Raw genomic sequence first — 22,541 nt, 5'->3', positions numbered from 1 at the left:
GGAAAGACAGTAGAATTAATTGGAGATAACTTTCCTAGCCTTGTATTTTATACACAACCAGGGTAACTCCTCATAAGAGTGGGGACCTAATAGAACAAGTTATACTTTATGTATGTATATTCTGCCAAAATACATTCTACTGTCATGTATAACTAAAAATAAAAAATAATAATAATTTTAAGTGTCTATCAGTTTTAAAGGCTAGGCATCCTGAATTTTAACTTTTTTTTTTTAATGTTGCAATTGCATAGTAGAATAAAGGGAGAAGGTTCACGCTTATTATTTTTGTTTTGGAGGTACTGGGGATTGAACCCAGGGTCTCAAGTGTGCTAGGAAGTGCTGTACTACAGAGCTACACCCCCAGCCCAGGATGGACTTTTTAGTATCTTTAAACATAGTCCAACTTGGCTGTGGCAAAGTAGCTTCCAACCAGCAACAATGACTGAGAAAAGTTTTTTCCTGTATTTAGTGAAGGAAGAATGTATTATGAGCTTATACTATTAATTGACTGGTTACTGAATGAGATAACCCATTGAGTTTTGAATGTATGGATAATGAAGGATTTTAATAGAATGTAAGGGATTGTCTATACATGGGACACATTTCTGTTTTTGATGAGCAAGCAGGAAGTGCCTGTTAGGAAATAATATGACATTTTCTAAGCGATTCAGGAGTCTAAGACAAGAGTTTGAGGCCAGCCTCAGCAAATAAGCAAGGCCCTAAGCAACTTAATGAGACTCTGTCTCAAAGAATAAAAAGGTCTGGGAATGTAGCTCACATTCCCAGAGTCCCTGGGTTCAATCCCCAATACTGGGTTGGGAGGAGACAGAAAAGAAAATAATAGGACAGTTTTTCTTCTCTTTAATCTTCTTAAAAGCTAGGTCTTTATATCCTGCTATGGTTAAGAGAACCTGCCCAAAAAGTATTTGTTGAATGAGGGGATAGACTTGATATTCTCTGCAGGAAAAAGACCCATGACGTTATGTGATATCCTCAGTGTGCAGGCTGCTATTGGGAGTACAAAGGAGGGCGCTTAACCAAACTTAGGAGTCAAAGAAAGAAAGCTTCCTAGAGACCTGAAGGATAAGCTTGGGTTTTCTCAAGTGAGGGGAAGGGAAGAATATTCTAAAGAGAAGTGACACCCTATGTGAAGATTTAGAGTTGGGAGTGAGTGATGCTTCTCTGCTGCACTGGAAGAAGTTGCTGGAAACTAGATGTGTAGAGCTTAACATTGCAGGTGGGGGGCTGGATATGATAGAGGTGGGCAGGAGAGGTAAAGGGGACTTTGTAAGAAGTGTTGACTTTTATGTCTTGTCTTTTACCTGCAAGAGCCGTGGGAAGACCCTGAAGGGTTTTTCTCACAACTTATGAAAATTCCAAACATAGAAAGTAGAAGGAATTTTATAATTAATCTTCATGAATCCCAACTTAGATTCTGCCATTAACATTTAACTACATTTGCTTTATCAGAGGTGTCCTAACTGATTTATTTCAAAATATGTTGTAAATATCAGGAGGTTTCCCTCTAAATACTTCTGCATACATATCATTAACCAGAATTCCTGAACAATCTTAAGAGAGAATGGCCTGATAAGATTGCTTTGGGAAGACCTCTTACCTATAGGACAGGAAATGAAGTGTGGCATACACTTGATGCTTATTTGTTTTTGTTTGGTTTGTTTCTGGTTTTGGTACTGGGGATTGAACCTGGGGCCTCACACATGTCAGGCAAACAGTCTACCACTGAACTTATACTTCTAGCTCTCCCCACTTTCCCTTTTTGAGACACAGTTTTGCTAAGTTGTCCAGCCAGGCCTCAAACTTGAAATCCTGCCTCAGCCTCCTGAGTAGATGGGATTACAGGTGTGCACCACTGTGCCAGGCTAATGCTGACTTTTGAGTGATATATTTACAGAGTGAGAAGACAACTGGGAGGTGCCCAGGAGTTAATAAGCTTTTTACTTAAAGACAACAAAGAAGACAAATAATAAATAATATCATTGAAAGCTGTATATAATAGTAGAACAAGATATCTTTGCAGATATTTCAGATAAAAAAAACCCAAGATTTTGAAGAATCTTTGTCTTCATTGGTCTTTTCGATTTTTCATGAAATAGTTCTATTCTTAGGTGTACACATTTGCCATCACGACAATCATGTCAGAGTGCATTTAGGTATAAAGTGAAAGTCGTAAAAAAATCATTATAATTGAGGCATAAGACTTATGAAAAGAAGAAATGGGCTTAAAATATCTGTAAAATATGAGTGTAGATTTCATCTAATTTCCAGGTATTATTAGAGTTGACAGATGATAGATGAGAGAAAAGTAGTTCTTAAAAATTTTGCTCTCATATTTTGTTTTATTAAAGCAAAGTGCTTCTTCAAACATTTTGAGAAACTTTCTCTTTGCCAAGCACTGGTTAGGTTGTTAGAAAATTCTTGGGATTAGGGAGTCAAGGGAATTGCATTCCCAAGGAAGTTGACTTGGCTTTGGGGAGGCTTGAATTCTTACTATTCTACCAATCTTTGTGGCCATGGCCTCAATTTCCTCATCTATAAGAAGATCAGATTTTGCTCAAGTCTCTGATAACCCCAGATGCTGTGTTTATGAAATCTTTATTCTCAATGTGATCACTTCTGATTTTTTAAACAGAAATGAATTTTGAAATCATAAGGTGGGGGAAAAGTCTCAAGCTAATGTTTAACATATTACATTTATTTGACCACATATTCTTTTATTTTTCAAATTTTATTTTGTAAAGTTTATTTTAAAAAAAGAATTAATAAGGTGCTAAATGCTAAGTGTAACTGTCATCATTTAAAATTCCAGAAGAGAGAATTTCAGAATGGTATTTTCAGAGAGAATCAAGAGAAAAGGAATATCCACCTATCACTTAGTTATTGCTGGCTTGTACTGACACACTACCTGACAACTGAGTAGGCTGAAGCAGAAGGATCATAAGTTCCAGGACAGACTCGATGATGTAGGGAAACCCTGTCTCAAAATTAAAAGGGCCAGGCATGGTGGCACATGCTGTAATCTCAGCAGCTTGGGAGGCTGAGTAGGAGGATTGTGATTTTAAAGCTAGCCTCAGCAACTTAGCGAGGCACTTAGCAACAACTCAGTGAGACCCTGTCTCTAAATAAAATATAAAAAAAGACTAGATATAGTTCAGTGGTTAAGAACCCCAGGGTTCAATCCTCAGTACAGAAAAAGTAAAATAAAATAAAAATAAAAAGGCTGGGGTGTAGCTCAGTAGTAGAATACTTGCCTAGCATGTGAAGCTGTGGTGTTCTATATTGTCTCCCCATCCCCTGAAAAATTACTTACAGAAGATGTCATTTGTTACAGGATATAACAAGACTTAACAAGAGCAGCAGCAATACTGGGAGAGAGAATCCTGGTGGTGATGGAGTTTGTATCTTTGATTCTGTAGCTACCCAGTTTTCTTCTATCAGATTACCTTTTTGGTTGAAGCTAGTTCCAGCTGGGCTTTTCACATGGCACCAGAAAGCGTCTTTAAATAATCCATGTCTTTTTTTTTTTTTATGTATTTAGGTGAAGATGGAGCTGGAAAAACAAGCTTAATAAGAAAAATTCAAGGAATAGAGGAGTACAAGAAAGGAAGAGGATTGGAATATTTGTACTTAAATGTACATGATGAAGACAGGGATGGTGAGAGTCAATTTATTTATTTTTAAATTTTTTTTAGTTGTTGATATACCTTTATTTATACATGGTGCTGAGAATCAAACCCAGTGCCTCACACATGCCAGGCAAGTGCACTACTGCTGAACTACAGCCCCAGCCCAATTTATTTCTTAATATACGTTTACTGAAGTCTGTTCTGAGGCATTTTGTTGCTCACCCTAGCCCTTGACTTTTCTTAGTGTATCATTTTTTACTAGACTCTGCGATATCTTGTGGGTCAGTTATGTACTTATGTTTATGCATACTTTATTGATCTGGGATTGGGGTTCACATAGTGATACTTTAAAGCCTCTTAGGGTATTATGGGGGTCATGTAATGATATTTTTAAATAGCTTAGGGTTTTCTGATATATAGATGTTAGCCTTCTGGCTGTCCATGAAGAATTTTAAGTTCTCAGTTTATCTTCCCTCAGGTAGTGATTGTTTTGCTGATTCCCTTTTCACTTTTCCCCATTTTCTAATAATAACATAATCTATTCTCTAGATTTTTTCATCTGGTCAATCTTTTTTTTCTTATCAATCATTAGCCTTCTCATTTTTGTATATGATATCTTTAGTATTCATGGCTTTATCTGCTCTTAGTAAAAATATTAACATGTTGGGCTGGTTATATTGCTCACCAGCCCACATGGTAGAGCCCTTTGCTGAGTGTGAGACCCTGGGTTCAATCCCCAGCACCACATATGTATATACATACATAAATAAAACACATTATGTACTCTCTTTTTTTTAAAAATTTCTTTTTTTTTTTTTAAGAGAGAGGGAGGTGGGGGGGAGGGAGAGAGAGAGAATTTTTTAATATTTATTTTTTAGTTATCGGCGGACACGACATCTTTGTTTGTATGTGGTGCTGAGGATCGAACCCGGGCCGCACGCATGCCAGGCAAGCGCGCTACCGCTTGAGCCACATCCCCAGCCCACATTATGTACTCTCTTGGCTTTGGGTTAAGATTCATGAAGTAGAGGTTGCTTTGGTGCTCTGGTGGGCCATTAAATCATTCTAGGCCTTTACTAAATTTGTAGATGTGACCTAAATATTATGTTGAATTTTATCAAAGCTAGTTGATATCTCCTGCGGAGATGCCCTAAAATATCAAGTAGTATTGTTAGTTAGATGAAGTGATTTAATACTGTTGCCTTGGTAACTTTCTTTTGTCTGTTATAGATCAAACAAGATGTAATGTATGGATCTTAGATGGAGACCTTTATCACAAAGGGCTCCTTAAATTTTCACTGGATGCCATGTCTCTGAAGGACACTCTAGTTATGTTTGTCGTTGATATGTCAAAGCCTTGGACTGCTTTGGATTCTTTACAGAAGTGGGCAAGTGTTGTTAGAGAACATGTTGACAAATTGAAAATCCCTCCTGAAGAGATGAAAGAAATGGAACAAAAGCGTGAGTAATCTAGAAATATAGGTTTCATATACCAAATATGTTAATTAAAATGTTATATTATGAATGAGGTTTAACGAAGGAAACAAAATTGACTACTGTTTTTAAAATTTAATTTGGGTGACATGCTAGGTTTTAATGTAGTTTTAAATTGGAGACATCCATGATGGTAAACTTTGACTAAGGTGCCTTTTCTTCTTGCCAAAAGATTTGTGAGTGTTCACTTTGAGAAGTAATTTTTTAGGGGGAGAAATAGGAATCTTTCTTCAGCTGCTCATTTCCAGAAGTTTTATTTCTTGATAGTAATCTCACCAGCTTTGTTCAAATGAAATATGCTTGAAAAGATGTTAATGACATAAATAAAAAGATGTTAAGATGATTGAATTATTTATAAAGTACATAATACATTTTGCACATGCTCTTATGAATTGGAAATTTTCATAGAGATTATGAAAATGAAACAGGATTATTTCTAACAGGTTGTAAACCTGAGAGTTCTTCAATTGCCAGTGTTGAACTTTGCCTAAGGAAATATGTAGATGTAGATGAAATTGTTTATTACCATTAGCCAGTGATAACTTTTAGGGGTAAATTTAAATGTAAGGAAAGAAACTTAAAGGGAATTTTTGTCAAGTCATTGAAAAGGATGTCTAATGCTTTTAATCTGTACTTTTTCTCCCCTGTTGACCTTGGCCTTTGGCATTGCCACCCCACCCCCACCCCTGAATCTAATTTATACTGAGCTATAAATTAGATAGTAGTGCTCAGCCTGTGGCCCCTGAACCAACAGCATCAATATCAGTATAGCTGGGAACCTGAAAAAATTTTTTACCTCAGAGTACTGAACGAGAAACTCTTGAAGGTGGATCCAGTGATCTGTGATTTAACAAGCTCTTTGGGTGATTCTAGTACATGATAAAATTTGAGAGTAACTGTTAGATTTCAACTTCTGATCTTTATTAAAGATAATAGCCACAAGAGCTGCTAGTGGTATGTAACATGACCCTGTGTTCCTGGGGACTCCTACTCAGCTGTTCAGGATTCCCTATTCCTTAATCTCATGTAATTTCAGAAGTTTTCCTCCATAGGAGTCAATATTCATAATCCAAAAAGAATTTAGCTCATAGTTGCTTAAAAAAATAACTTTTTCTCTAATTATGTGATATACTTACATGTATTAAATTTCACAAAATATGCCTTAGTATATTTTTTCTGATATTCTTTTTATTTCTAAGCTAAAGTTTTTGATTTTCTTCATTATCTCTCGCTTAATGTTATTTTCTTACAGCGGTAAGTATTTAAAAACTTGACATTTTATGGGTCTGCACAGTATTTCCTCACATTCTGTTTTTAATTCTATGTAGTGGATAAATTTCTTTCCAGATATGTTGTTTTGCTTTTAAACATGAAAAACAATGTTAAATGGAAATTCCTGTGTTTGTACTTCCCTGATTGTGTCCTTGAGAATTCCTAGAAAGGTAATTACTGAGTCAAGCATACATTATTAAGACTTTCAACATATTCATTTTTTTTTAATTTACTTTTTTTTAAATGATAATTTTGACAGTCTTGCAAATGATTTCAAAAAGTTTATCTGCATTGGTAATAGCTCATTAATTTTTATTAGGTTTAAAGAACTTGGTACAAGATTGAGCTTATGTAAAAGGAAACCTGAATAAAGGGCTTAGAAAAAGAAATAAAGAAAAGTAATATTAGAAAAAGTTATCTAGCAGCTGGGCACTCATGCCTGTAATCCCAGCCTCTCGGGAGGCTGAGACAGGAGGATCTAGAGTCCAAAGCCAGCCTCAGCAACAGCAAGGTGCTAAGCAATTCATTGAGATACTGTCTCTAAATAAAACACAAGATAGGGCTGGAGATGTGGTTCAGTGGCCAAGTGCCCCTGAGTTCAATTCCTGCTACCACAAAAAGAAAAGTTATCTGGCAATGTGGGTTTTTTTAAATTTAAATTTTTATTTTATTGCAATACCAGGGATTGAATCCAGGGTGCTCTATTACTGAGCTACATCTGCAGTCCTTTTCATTTTTTATTTTGAGACACGGTCTCACCGTTACCAAGGCTGGCCTTGAACTTGTGATCCTCTTGCCTCAGCCTCAAGTTGCTTGGATTACAGATGTGCATCACTGTTCAACTAATACTGTGTTTTAAATTGTAGGATGTTTTTTCTCCCACATTTATTTATTTTTTATTCTGTAGTACTCTTCTTTTCAGAGAAGGTAAAGAATCAAAGGTATAGTATAACTTGTCCAAAGTCTTTTTTCACAGACTAAATCAGACCTACATAGAGCTCTACTCTTTGGAATTATCAGTGCAGTATTGTGGCTCAAAATTATTACTGTGGTTCCAATGCCTGCATACTCTTCTATGAAACAGATTTTTTTTTTTTTTTAATTTTGATACTGAGGATTAAATCCAGGGGCACTTCGCCAGATGAAGGTGCAGAGTCATGAACTATACCCCTAGCCTTTTTTATTTTTATTTCTTTGAGACAGGGTATTGCTGAGTTCCCCAGGCTGGCCTTGAACTTGCAATCCTTCTGCCTTAGCCCCCCTAGTCCCTAAGATTACAGGCATGTGCCACCATGCTGGGCCCAGAATAGATTTCTCAAACAATTTTTTGTTTTTTCTCTTACATAAAAATTAAGTATAAACTCGAGTAAACTATATATTTAAACTATGGAAGAAATAACTATGTTTACTTTTATTTTCAGTGATTAGAGACTTCCAAGAATATGTAGAGCCAGGAGAAGACTTCCCAGCCTCTCCTCAGAGAAGAAACACGGCATTGCAGGAAGACAAAGACGACAGTGTAGTTTTACCTCTGGGTGCAGATACACTTACACATAACTTGGGCATTCCAGTCCTTGTAGTTTGCACAAAGGTTAGTTTGCTTCTTACAAATTTTACTACTGATACTCACCAAACAATGAACAACTACTTTGTTTTCCATGTTGTTTTGGAGTTCCGTTAGTTTTTGTAGATAATTTTTTTTTATCACATAGAAATAATAGTTTTAAAATATTTGATGGTGCTTAAATGTTTGTTAATTGTGACTTTAAAAAAAAATTTATTTCATTGTCTTCCTAGACATTTCACTTATAAAAATGTTGCCCTAGAGTTAAGTTGCTTGTGTCTATAGAAGATGAGGTGTAGCTTTCAGGGCCATCGCAAAAAATGGGCAGAGGTAAAAGTAAATCTTTCAGTTCTAATCCCCACACACCAGAAAATTCTGGTGTAGCAGATGACAGTGTGAAGGGAAGGAAGGTCATTATGCTGCTTCAGTGTTATGCATTTTTCCTTTTCTTGGCTACAGCTTCTGTGATCATGATCATAATTGTTTTAAAGAAAGTGTTACTTAAGATACTTAGTGATTGAATTTCATTTTCATAATTTCAATTAAACTTCATTGTACAGTCAGTATAGTATACATAATTACAGGTGAAATGATAGTTTATTAATTTTGAAAATTTTTTTAAACATTACATTTTGATATATTAATATACTTAAAATGGACTTATAAACATCTTGAAGCACCTATTACGATATAAAGTTGGTAGGCAATTATCTAGGGTTTCTTACTTATTAAAAAAAAGGTGATTGGGGCTGGGATTGTGGTTCAGTGGTAGAGCGCTCACCCAGCACATGTGAGGCCCTGGGTTCGATCCTCAGCACCACATAAAAATAAAATAAAGATATTGTGACCATCTACAACTAAAAAATAAATATTAAAAAGGTGATGATAGAGCCAGGCACAGTGGCACCTGCCTATAATCCCAGTGACTCAGTGGTCTGTTTTTGTATTGTTTAGCAAACAAGCTATTTTGGGGCACATTTCCCTGTTCTATGCCTCAACTTTTCTCATAAAAAGCAGTCTTATTTTCCAAAGAAAAATGTTAAGTTTAAAGGGTCCTGAATCATTATCAAAAGAGCCATAGAATGATTCATAAAATTTTCATGCCTGAAGATAGCATCTACTGTGTTTTATAAAATCTTCAAACACCATTAGATATACTTAAGTTTATGAGCTTTTAAATGTGTAAGGGGACCAGAGAATGTGTGTGGAAGTGTGTGGTTCAGCTTCTTCCATTTAAAAGACTGGAAATGGATATTCAAATGGATATTTCTTGTTTTAAGTCCACATGCTCTGATTCAGTTAACTTTTTGTTTTTGTTGAACTCGGGGCCTCATGCATGCTAAAGAAGTGTTCTACAACTGCTACAGTTAAAGTCTCTTTATTAAACTGCCATGTTTCAGCAAAAGTGTCATTAAGTCAACAGATTAAAGTATCTTTAATTATTTGAAATCACTCTCAATAGCCTAACAAGTGCTAGTCAATTAGACAAGGAGCCGGGTGTTTTGGTAGACACCTGTAATCACAGCAACCTGGGACAGTAAGGCAGGAGGATGCAAGTTTGAAGCCACTTTTGGTAACTTAGCAAAACCTAGTCTCAAAATTAAAAATAAAAAGAGCTGGGGGGATATAGCATAGAGGTAGAGCAACCTGGGTTCAAACCCCAGTATCTTTAAAAAAAAAAAAAAAAAAAAACTGATGCAAGAAGATTCTGTCCTATAATGTTTATATGTATAGCAAAGAAGTTACATATAAAATTTGAACCCAAACTAATACTAGATATAGTGAACATTATTAAAAGTTTTTAAACTTCATACCTTTCAGAAGGGTTTGGAAAAAATATTTGAATTCAGAATTGTTTCACTAATTGTACAGGTAGCATTTCGAAAATAAACTGAAATTCCCTTTGTTATTGGTGAGATTGTAGTGAGCATGAATAAAAACATCAGAAAAGAAATGAAAATCAGTTGGGAATTATAGGATGAAAGAGGAACTGGTGAGAGGTGAAGACTCCCTGGTTGTACTGATGTGTTTTAAAGAACTGGATTAGATTTTAGATTAAAAAATTATTATAGAATTCAAAGTCGAGTTAGCAAGTATGACTGATATTGGACCAGGTCCGAGTTTCTAGAGAGGGGGACCTCAACTGAAGGCTGAGTGGGGTTCTTGACAAATGTGGCAGAAATAAGTTAAAGGCACAGACAGATTTATTTAGGAAACCAAAGACACATTCAAGGGAGAATGTCAGCCATCTTCAGAGTAAGAGACACTTTTGGGTTCTCAGGCTCTTTTTTAAAAGGAAAATGGTAGAGAGTGGGCATGGAAAGGTGTATGGGGATATAACATCAGTCTGATGATCACAAGCTGATTTATGGTGGTTTGGCATTCTCAGAATCCTTAAGCTAACAAGGTTTTCATTATCTGATCAGTTGGAAAGTACCCTATATTATAGGTTTCTTGAAATAGTATATCTCTCTTTGCTTTATTTATTACATAGAGTAATTAATAGTACAGTTTTCATAAGTGAAATTTGGGAGTATCAGACCTGGGAGAGAAATTGGCTTGGGGAGGAAAGGTATGTGGGACTTAAGCTTTTAGATTAAAGTTGCATTCTTCTTGTCTTTTCTTTTGTCTCTTTCTTCTGTATTTTTTCTTTCCTATCCTATTTCATGACCACTTAGTATAAGCTCAGCTTGTTATTCTTCATTCTTTCATGTTCCAGAACTTTCTCTTTGGTGTTCTGATCAGATGCAACATAACATAGAAGTCAGTGCTTTTTAAAGAAAGTTACTAAAACTCCAGCTAAAAGTATTAACTTATATTCTCGTGTTTATATTGTTCAGTCACAGTAGCAGAGTGGTAGGTTTGTGATGTTCCTCATCCAGAATTGAACTGTTTAAAGTATTACATTTAATTTTGATTAAATAATTTTAACTCAACAGTGTGATGCCATTAGTGTATTGGAGAAAGAACATGACTACAGAGATGAACATTTCGATTTTATCCAGTCACACATCCGGAAGTTTTGTTTACAGTGTATCCTTTTAATAACATTTATGGATGCAGTGTACCCTGTCTATTTTGTTTTTAAAAATAAAGGAAATTGATGTGCTTTAGAAATTCTGTAAATGTTATTTTTCTTGTATGTGGTTGGAAATTTAATTTTAGTTCCCAAGTCATTTATATGTGAATATTTTAGGTATGAAAACAAGTGTTAATATGTAAGTTTGATATGCTACTTTTAAAATACTATTCTTAAGAAAAATCATTAATTATGGAAAATTCTAATGCAAAGGCATTGTGTACATATCTGATTAAAAACTATTTGCTTATTGGGGATGGGTGGTGTGAGGCAAGATCAATCTTCAAGTTTGTGTATTTTCTTTTTTAGTTTGTTTAATATGTTATCTTCTCCATAAAGAGTCTAAATTATGGGCTTCAAAATATGGCTATAGGTTTAGCTACGACCTATTGGATTGGAATAGTACAAAATGTAAATGGAGAATCTGTACTTTTTAAAAGTGTTATATTTATGACCACAAGATTGGAAAACCTGTCATAGGCAGCCTTTTTAATCTAGATTGTAGGGATTAAGTGAGCCAGTGAGGAACATTTACTACTAAGAGAAAGAGGAAATGAGAGTTACAGTGAATGTTTTCAAGAGAATTCACAGTTGGAAACTCAGTCACACCTTGAGTACACTGAAGAGAGCTAGCTATTCCCTCCTGCCCCTGTTGGATCAGATATTTACAATTATATTCCACAGCCAAATCTTTTGAGTGTAAGAGTAATGAAATTATAACATTAGGAATAGTAACAAGCAATGAAATTTTATTAGGGATAGATAATAATAAGCAATACACACATGTTCCTAATGTGTGGAGTTTATAAATCATTTTATTAATGGACAGTTAGTTTAGAAGGCACTTAGAGAAAGTTTAGCTGGATAGATGACTTGACACTGGCAGCTTCTCTTTCCTCTTTCTTCAGATCTTTCTCTCTTCATGGGCCTTTCTTTTTTATGTCACCTAATGGTTGAGTTGCATTGCATTAAATAGCGCTTGTCTACATACTATCAAGAAATGGGAGTAATTGAAATAGACACTTAGAGACTTTTGATTATCTTTGAAAAATAGAAAATTTGAGAATAGTCTCTTTAAACACTTTTTAATGCTGTACTTGAAAATGTAAATATAAAAATGTAATCAAGAGGGAAACTGTCCACTAAAATAGACTTTTAGAGCCACTTGATTTTTAAAAGAATACAAAATATGAGAAGTCACTTCAAGTTAGTGTGGTATATGTTTATCAATGAGTGAAGGTGACTGTTCAAAATCATTTTTATTTAAAAATTTTCAGTTGCAGTGCAGATTTGTCAACTATAGAAATTTTGAGGGTTTTTTTTTTTTTTGGTACCTGGGATTGAACCCAGGGTTGCTTAACCACTGAGCCACATCCCCTGCTCTTTATTATATTTTATTTAGAGACAGGGTCTCCTTGAGTTGCTTAGGGCTTCGCTAAGTTGCTAAACCTGGCATCAACTTTGATTCTCCTGCCTTAGCATCCTGAGCTGTTGGGATTACAGGTGTGTGCCACTGTGCTTGGCAGAAATCTCGGTTCTTAATATGGGAAAGATCATTAATATAAAGTTCACACAATTAAGCTTCTGCTTAAAGTTTTAATGTTTTTTTTCTAGTAAGTTAAATTAAGCAGTACTACTTTTAGATTCATAAACTTCAGGCTATGTCCTAGAAAATGTGAGTAACCAGTTCAGAAGTTAGACCACTCCCAGCATTTCACGTTTGCTTAAGTCACCATCTCTTTCTAGGGAACACAATGATCAGTGCTAAATTGTGATCCTAAGGGTTAGTTATAGAATTTCTGTTAGCCACTATGAATATATCATTTGTCAATAGTCACATTGCATCTTTTTCTATAGGCTGCTTGGTCTTTTTTTAGATAAAAGGTCAAAGGTAGTCTGGGATTGTAGCTCAGTGGTTGAGCACTTGCCTCGCACATGTGAGGCACTGAGTTCGATCCTCAGCACCACATTAAAAATAAATAAATTAAATAAAGGTATTATGTCTACCTACAACTAAAAAATTTTTTTTATAAAAAAGATCAAAGATAGAATCTGCTTTGATTAATATATCCTTGTGTGTATTGGTATTGTTTGAAGTGTGGGCCATTGTGTAGTCAGTTTTTTTCCCTACTGTGACTAAAAGATCTGACCAGAACAATTGTAGAGGAGTAAAAGTTTATTTGGAGGCTTAACGGTTTCAGAATTCCTAGTCCATCGAAGGCTTTCTCCATTCCTTAGGATCAAGGTGAGGCAGAATATCATGGCAGAAGAGTGTGGCAGAATATCATGGCAGAAGCAGCTCATATGACGATCAGGAAACAGAGTGATCTCCACTTGATAGATGCAAATATATATCCCAAAGCCACACCCCCAATGCCCACCTCTAGCCACACCCTACCATTTCAGTTACCACTCAATTAATCCCTATTGGGATTAATTCACTGAATGGGTTAAGACTCTCATAACCCAATTATTTCTCCTCTGAACCTTCTTGCATTGTCTCACACGTGAGCTTTAGGGGGACACCTCACATCCAAACCATAACAGCCATGAAATCTACTGTTTTCCTTGGGTCATCTTGAAAACTTTTCATTGGTAACAATTGACTCCACCTTTTCTCAATATTCGGTTGTCTGAGTCCTCTTTGAGCTGAGTCTCATGAGCTTTGTTCTGCAAGTCTTAATTCCTAGGATTAGTAAAAACTGTAAGAAATATTTTTTTGAAAAGGCAAAAGAATTATTGACAAAAATATCCCCTCCTTCATGAAGTTTAAGGAAGGTTAAAATCAAAATTCTCTCTTTATGTCCTTTAAATAGTTGTATGTATATTACTAAATTTACCTTTACTTCTTGGTTTAATGAGGCTTCTATCCTTCTAAATTAAATTAATTATGTAAACATTTTATTTACATTCTAGCCCATTTGTAAGTATTTTATATTGTTTTGTCAGTGCTGGGATTGAACCCAGGCCTTTTGAATGCCAAGTTATATATCCTTGGAATTTATTTATTTCTTTATTTTTAAATATTTATTTTTTAGTTGTATATGGACACAATACCTTTATTTTATTTATTTTTATGTGATGCTGAGGATCGGACCCAGGGCCCCAGATGTGCTAGATGAACACTCTACCCCCGAGCCACAACCCCAGTCCCTGGAATTTATTTTTTTTAAACTAACAGGCATATAGATGTAAAGGTTAAGCTGAGAATGCACAGTTTTATGGAAACTATTCATAGAATTTGTCCAAAATTTTCTTTAATGATATTATTCAGATGGTGCAGCACTTATTTACACTTCAGTAAAAGAAAATAAAAATATAGACTTAGTATATAAATACATCGTTCAGAAACTATATGGATTTCCTTATAAGATTCCTGCTATTGTTGTGGAAAAGGATGCAGTATTTATGTAAGTATATTGTTAAATGTGTGCATTATTGCTACTACTTGATGAGCCACCATTTTCAGTTTTGAGATGGGACCAGTAGACCTCTCCATGATGAGTAGGTGAGAATCTGTTCCTCAATTATTTATTTATTTCCTGGCCTTAGTTTTATTGCTGGTTGTTTTGAAAGGCCTTTGCCATTTAGCTGAACTTTCTATTAGTATATCTATATTAGTATATCTACTAATTTTTTAATTGATTATGATACATATTGACCAAATATGTAATCTGACATACTTTTAGAAAGTATGAATAAAACTGAGAGGTAATAATTATTGCCCTCTCCCCCAGAGAAAAAAGGGGGGGGGGGTAAAACTATATAATAACATTTAAACATAAGGAATTTGGTAATCATTTTAAGTAGAAATTAGTGAAATAAAAATTGAACATTATAATAAAAATTAATTAGTTTTCCATATTGGTCAAATTGACTTCATTAAAATACTCCTTTTACATTATTGTGGATTGAATGAAAAGAAATATGTTATAAATGTTTTGAGAATTTACATATCCATTTTTTTACAGTCCAGCAGGGTGGGATAATGATAAGAAAATAGGAATATTACATGAAAACTTTCAAACATTGAAAGCAGAAGATAATTTTGAAGACATCATAACTAAACCACCTGTCCGAAAGGTAACAATTTTAGTAAACAGTTTCCATATTTCGGCTTTTAAACTGAGAGGTAGGCCATAACTTTAAGGTTTTAGGTAGAAAAGCAAGAATGTCCTGTACAATCAGGGGAGTTTCAAAGTGTAATTTGCGTGTTTCTAATGTACAGTTCATATAAGGATTTGTTTTAGCAAAGTGTGAATCAACTATTCAGTCACTGAATCTTGTTAGCCTTTGGCATATTTATATAAGCAAATATTATTGCTGAATATATTAATATAGTGCTTGGGAAATCAAAGGGTGGCACAGTGAATATGTGGATCTTGAAATAATTTAAATAGCTGGGCGCAGTGGCACATACCTGTAATCCCAGCAGCTACCAACACTGAGACAGGAGAATCTGAGTTAAAAGCCAGTTTCAGCAAAAAGAGGCACTAAACAACTCAGACCCTATCTCTAAATAAGATACAAAAAATAGGACTGGGGATGTGGCTCTGTGGTCGATTGTGCAAGTTCATTCCCTGATACCCACCCCCATAATTTTTTTTTTTTTTAAATAGGTAGAATCTGTGAACTTTACAGTCTATAGCTGAGCCAAAAGCCAAGAAAAGGTTACTAGGATAGTTTTCTTAGTTCTATCTATTGAGACAAATCTCGGATCTTTTCCACAGTTACTAGTTATATCAACCTACAAATATCCAAGAGTTTCCAGTTTTCTGTATTTTATTTTTGACTACCATGTTATTCTATAGCTGTTAAATCAGGTAATGTTCTTACATATACATCTTGATTTCATGTTAAACAATACATGATAGATGTAGGTGTTTCTCAAAAGTATAAAAAATTAATGTTTATATATAGTACTTTTCTCCGACTTCCTTTTGATTTAGACATGTATTTTAGAGGAAAATGATTTTGATTCAGTACATATTAGGATTCTTAAAGGAGGGGAGGGAAAAGTGAAATGCTGGTATATAGATTCTGCCTATTTAAATAATGGGGAATGATACTGGCCAAATTATATTGTTATACATCATGTGTATGTATGCATATTTAGCAACAGATCTCACCATCATGTGTAAGTATAATGCACCAATAAAAAATATGAAAAAAAATGTTCTTAAGAATCCAAACATTTGTTGGACATAGTGGCACACGCCTATGATCCCAGTGGCTCAGGAGGCTGAGGCAGTTTAAAGTTTAAAGCCAGATTAAACTGAGATTGCAAGTTTAAAGCCAGCCTTAGCAACTAAATGAGGCCCTAAGCAACTTAACAAAACCTTGTCTCAAAATTTAAAAAAGGACTGGGGATATGGTTCAGTGGTTAAGCACGCCCGGGTTCAATCCCTAGTACCTCCTCCCCACAAAAAAATCCAAATATTCACAAAGTAGAGCATCTATCTTTTGTTTTGGGGTTATTAGTAATAAGAAAAGTGAGCTCAAATGAAAATTCAATTGACACATATTTAAATGGGTTTAGATAGCTATTAAAAGAAATGCATACATCAGAATTAAATAACCCAGCAAAAATGTTTCCCATTCTCTTACCAACAAATTATACTTTTTAAGTTTTCTTTTTATTTTATTAATTCCTCAAATACTTATTGAGCACCAACTCAGGCATTGTTTAGGTACTAACTGGGAAGGAGGAGAATGCAAGCAATAAACTTAACTCATAGGTCGTCCATTGAGTTGGGAATAAGGGTTATGAAGGTAAAGCAGTGTGTACAGAGAATAAGGGGACTGGGCCTTGAGGGATGCTGTTTTAGAGAAGGTCCCCCTTGTAAAAGGGCAGAATGTTGAAGGCAAGAGGAATATGAAAGTACAAATGCTCCCAGGGAAAAATGTGAGAGCAAAATAGACTGCAAAGAGCTGTGAGGTGGACAGACCTGGTGGGAGATGAAAGGCAGAGTTAGGATCTTTTGGGACTTTATCATTAGGTTGTGATAAGGACTTTAGATTTTACTCTGAGTAGGATGCAAAGTGTTGAGAGCGTTTGAGCAGAGGCATGATGTAATCTAATTGAACCCTTTGACTCTTGAGAAGAAAATAGACTGAGCCTGTGTTATACAGCAAGAGTAGAAGCAGGAGACTTTTGCAATTTTATTTCTAATTTCTTTAATTTCTAATGATTCAGCTGATAGAAGAGCATATATATCTATTTCTTTTTTTTTTTTTTTTTTTAATTTCAGGGAAACCAGAGACAAGTTGCATTTAACCCAACTGGGATATTACTGACCCTTTTAAAACACCCAGCAGTTATTCAACAAATTGTATAAGCATGAATGTGGCTCTAGGGCTGTGCTGTTAAAATACAGTAGTCATTAGTCACATGTAGCTTCCAAATGTAAAGTAAGATCAAAAAACTCACTTCCTTGTTCATACTAGCCAATTTCAAGTATTTAATAGCCACTAGTGGCTAGTGACTGCTGTATGAAATTTCACAGATATAGAACATATATATCATTACAGATAGTTATTGGTCAGCCCTACTATAAGGGTCACTCGTGTAAATGTAAATATAGTACCCAGAGAATAAGTTATTAATGGTCTTAGCAAAATAAATTAAACTTGCTCATTTATGTATTGCTCATTTCAGTTTGTGCATGAGAAGGAAATTATGGCAGAAGATGATCAAGTATTTCTTATGAAGTTACAGGTATGAAATTGTATCAGAAGCAGACTTAATATAGTTAATGAATAAACTGTTCTTTTATGTATTTTAAAAATAAAGTGATACATGCTGTAAATGTCTAAACTAGGATTCTTTTGTTTTTCAGTCCCTTTTAGCAAAGCAGCCACCAACTGCAGCTGGAAGGCCTGTGGTCAGTATTATAAATTTTGACATAATTATTAAAATTCAGTGCATTATTGTTTCTTTTTTAAATTGTATTCACATCTGATGGGTTTACTTTAATATAATTCTTCTGGTTGTGAAATTTTTTAAAAAATGTTTTTTCTTTATTTTATTTTTACGTGGTGCTGAGGATTGAACCCAGTGCCTCACACGTCCTAGGCGAGCACTCTACCACTGAACTACAACCCCAGCCCAAGAAATGTTCTTTAAGTCTTTTTCAAAATATCTGAATCATATAAAGATGTATTTTGCAATGTTTTATTATGTGTCCATTACTAAATTCTCACAACAACCTTGAGAAGCAGGTACTGTTCATTAGCCCCATTTTGCAGATGGGGAATCAGGGGCTTTAGAGGACATTGTGGCTTGCCTGAGATTATTTAGCTGGTAGGATATAAATCCAGATTGAAACCCAGATCTGACTCCAAACTTAATCTCATAACTACACCTCATTTCTTTATACATTCTCCCTTATCCACTGAAGGAAAAATTAGTATTCTAAAACGTGGTGGGCCTTTGATATTCTATAATAATGAGGACAAGATTACTAATGTTTTTGTTGATGGGTGGTAGTATAAAAGGCAGTAGAATAGATGGGGGATCATGGCAAGTAATTTGTGAATTTGAAAGTTTTAGGTTTTAGTATTTGTGGTTTTCCTATTTTTACCTAGGATGCCTCACCAAGAGTCCCTGGAGGCTCGCCTAGAACACCAAACAGATCTGTGTCATCCAATGTTGCCAGTGTGTCACCCATCCCTGCTGGGTCAAAAAAAATTGATCCAAACATGAAAGGTATATCTCTTTCTTAGAGAAAATAACACAATACATTGTACAGTGGGGAAAAAAATGTACTTAGCATCTCACCTACATATAACTTATTTTCATTCTTGTGCAATACCCTCTAATCTCTGTCTCTGTAGACGTAATCTCATAGTTAATCAGATTCTAAACCATTACAGTATATTTACAGTATATTTTTAGTGTATCACTTTGCACATGGTGAAACTTTTATTATGTTTAATCATTTTCCTATGGTAGGTCATTGGAGAAATTCATTTTTATACCATAATTGGTAATCTGCAATTACCATAAGGAAAAAATATGCAAAATAGTTGTTCGTGTAGGACTAATTGTGATAGATGGGATTAGTAGGTTGTACCTTTTGATGTCTTTCAAATGGAGTATTTAATGTTATACAAATATTCAGTGTTCCAGTTTTACCACAACCTAATTGTTATATTTTAAATACTAACAACCATTATCTAGTGATATTTCTATTCTGTGAAATCACTTATGACTACCCTTTGCCCATTTATCTCTTAGAACTTCTAGTTTTCATATAGGATTGAGGAACTTTTTGTAATACTAAGACAGACATTTCTCAATGTTACTTGAAATGTTACTTGAAATGCTTTTGACCTTTTAATAACATTCTAATTTTTAAGTTATCTTACACTTGCAGTTTACTCATTTGTTTTATGTATGAGTGTATTAGAGAGTATGAGTAGTTATTCAGCTAAAACTCAAACTAATATATCCTGAATATAGCTCTTAAACTTTAAGTCTCATTTGTTTTCTATGTGTGATTACTCTAATAATTTATGGGAACAATCTAATGTTTTGAGTAGCTTTTTTGAAATTTTTTGGTATGTGTTTGTGTTTTATAGCTGGAGCTACAAGTGAAGGTGTCCTGGCAAATTTCTTCAATAGTTTGTTGAGTAAAAAGACTGGCTCTCCTGGAGGCCCTGCTGGTAGTGGTAGCCCTGGAGGTGGGGCTGGAGGTGGAAGCAGTGTTTTACCACCGTCTGCCAAAAAGTCAGGTACATTACTTAGAGCAAGTCACTTTTCTTTGAAAACAGCTTTATGGAGGTATAATTTACCTACAATGAAATTCACACATTTAAAGTGTACAGATCATTGATTTTTAGTATTTTTACAAAGTTGTGGAAAACATCTCCATAACCTCATTTTAGAACATTTTTTCATTTCCCCCAAAAGAAACTTCAAACCTTCCCTGTCTCTTAGCTTCTTAGTCCTAGGCAGTCACTTATCTGTTTTCTGTGTCAATGGTTTTCCCTGTCTGGACATTTCACATAAATGGGAATCATACACACATTATGTCTTGTTTAACATAATTTTTATTGTAGTTGTTATTTGGTACCGGGGATCGAAACCAGGGATGCTTTACCACTGAACTATATCCCCATCCTTTTTCTATTTTTTATTTTGAGACAGAGTCTTGCTAAGTTGCTGAGGGTCTCATTAAGTTGCTGGGGCTGGCCTTGAACTTGTGATCCTCCTGCCTCAGCCTCCAGAGTTGCTGGGATTACAGGCATGTGCCATCACGCCTGGCTAACATAATATTTTGAGGTTCATCCAGCATGCATCATTAATTCATTTCTTTTTATTGCTGAATAACATTCCATTGTGTAGATATGCCACACTTTTTTTTTTTTTTTTTTATCTATTCATTGGTTGGTAGATCTTTGGATTATTTCCTTTAAAAAAAAAAAACTACTACAAATAATGCTACTGTGAGCATTCATTTTTATGTGATCATAAATTTTTAATTCTCTTGGGTAAATACTTATGAATTCTAGGTTACATGGTAACTCTGTTGTTTTGTTTTGTGGTACTAGGGATTGAACCAGGGGCTATCTACCCCGAGTTATATCCCCAGCCCTTTTATTTTGAGACAGTCTTGCTAAGTTGCTAAGGCTGGTCTCAAACTTGGAATCCTTCTGCCTCAGCCTCCCAAGTTGCTGGAATTACAGGCAAGTGCCAGTGGGTGCAGCAACTCTATTTAAAATTTTTAAGGCCTGCCATGAAGTTTTTCAAAATGCTGCATCATTTTACACTCCCATCAAAAGGTTATGAGGATTCCAGTTTCTCATACCCTCTTCAGCATTTGTTATTGTTCATTTATAGTTACAATTCATTCATCTTGCTTCCAGATTCCAAAATTTTGTTGCTGTTTTATTATTGTTTTAAGTTTGTACTTTCTGACTGCATAACTTTTTTTTTAATTTTTTGCTGTTATTCTTTTTGACCTAATATTTTTATGAGATTAAATCATAGGTGCCAGTTTTACCTCCATTTAGTAGCAGATCTCACAATTTAAAATGAGATAATTTGTTTTTAAATTAAGGATGTTTAACTTCAGCATGTTTGATAAAATTAGTGAAGGAGTTGGCAATTTTAAGTGAAGAGACATTGGTGTAGATACTTTAACTGTATCTAAATCTTATTTCTTTCCTTTTCCTTCAATGTAGGCCAGAAGCCTGTCCTGTCAGATGTTCATGCAGAACTAGACAGAATTACCCGGAAACCAGTTTCAGTTTCTCCTCCAACACCTACATCTCCTACGGAAGGAGAAGCTTCTTGAAGATACCAAATAAAGCCATTTATTCAGTTTTCTGGGATAACGTAAACTTGCCTCTGCCTTTTCCTTCAAAGGTGGAATTAGGGAGCTGGAGTGCTTTTACAGATGGACTAAATTTATGTCTTTTTTTTTTTTTTCTTTGTGGCTGCCCGTTTTTATAAAAGGAGCTGTACAGAAGAAAAAAAATATTCTACATTATGTAGAATTGCTGTTTGCATTGCCATTTTGCATAGGGAAGTAATTTTGGATTTTGAAAATCTCAAAATTTATAAATCTGAAATGCAACCATGTGATCTTATTTTAAAGGCTAAATTATTATATAGGAGGGTTTAGAGAAGGGCAGACAATATGCAATTTGGACATTTAACTGACTTGGAAGTCCAAACTTGTTTTAGTTAAGACTATTTAAAATCATTTTTAAAAATTTGTGTGTTTTGCTGAAAAAGAAAATTGTCAGATTTTGCACATCACATAAATGTACCAACACCTGGGATATGCTGAGAAAACAGATAGCATTTGATACACTAGTCATCACTCAAATCAGTGATCCTATAAGTTGTCATCAAAATATGATTTAGATATTGGCCAAGATATGTTCTGAAACTGAGAAGGAAAGAAAGCACACTGCCTAAATGTGTAAAAGAAAAATGCAGAGGTTATGAAAATGTAAAGAGGTAACAGTCTTTGGATTTGTCTATACATATATATATATATGGCTCTGCCTTAATATACTCCTTTTTTGTTTGTGACTTTCAACTGTAATCAGTTAATAAAGTATTTATTCTCTGCATTTGGGTTCAAATAACTTGTATTTTCTTATATAATTTGTCAGCTAATAAGATTCATTAGTAATTTGAAATGTTTGGCTTATAGAATTACTGAGTATTCTGATCTTTCTGAGAGACAAATTAATATGAGATTCATTCACCTTTAAGTTTCCTTAATTTGGGATTTTACCTTGATCAACACATCTTGTCCCACAGATACATTTTGAACTACAGAATCTTATGCCAGCGTTCCCAGGGACTGAAAATACAACCATTGTCATTATTTAGTGGGAAGAAAAATTTGGCAAATGTGCTGGGCATGGTGTTGCAAGCCTGTAATCTCAGTGGCACAGGAGGCTGAGGCAAGAGGATTGCTTGTTCAGAGCCAGCCTCAGCAACTTAACAAGGCCCTAAGCAACT

The 22,541-nt window shown here is 34.7% G+C and overlaps 1 protein-coding gene across 1 annotated transcript in view; it reads left to right on the top strand.

The window, feature by feature from the left end:
* Window positions 1-22,144, top strand: part of Dync1li1 (dynein cytoplasmic 1 light intermediate chain 1) — a 33,818-nt gene extending 11,674 nt beyond the window's left edge. Inside the window, exons 3-13 of the mRNA XM_027932525.3 lie at window positions 3,560-3,676; window positions 4,878-5,108; window positions 7,835-8,004; window positions 10,917-11,010; window positions 14,331-14,466; window positions 15,028-15,139; window positions 17,715-17,774; window positions 17,896-17,940; window positions 18,644-18,764; window positions 19,640-19,792; window positions 21,245-22,144. Coding sequence (XP_027788326.2) covers window positions 3,560-3,676; window positions 4,878-5,108; window positions 7,835-8,004; window positions 10,917-11,010; window positions 14,331-14,466; window positions 15,028-15,139; window positions 17,715-17,774; window positions 17,896-17,940; window positions 18,644-18,764; window positions 19,640-19,792; window positions 21,245-21,357 — 1,352 coding nt within the window. The 3' untranslated portion in view covers window positions 21,358-22,144. The remainder of the gene's footprint in view (window positions 1-3,559; window positions 3,677-4,877; window positions 5,109-7,834; window positions 8,005-10,916; window positions 11,011-14,330; window positions 14,467-15,027; window positions 15,140-17,714; window positions 17,775-17,895; window positions 17,941-18,643; window positions 18,765-19,639; window positions 19,793-21,244) is intronic.
* Window positions 22,145-22,541: the final 397 nt, after the last annotated feature.

This window comes from Marmota flaviventris, chromosome 1, assembly GCF_047511675.1.
Source record: "Marmota flaviventris isolate mMarFla1 chromosome 1, mMarFla1.hap1, whole genome shotgun sequence".
Lineage (NCBI taxonomy): Eukaryota > Metazoa > Chordata > Mammalia > Rodentia > Sciuridae > Marmota > Marmota flaviventris.
Note: the sequence above shows the minus strand (reverse complement) of the source record. Positions and strands in the feature narration are given on the sequence as shown.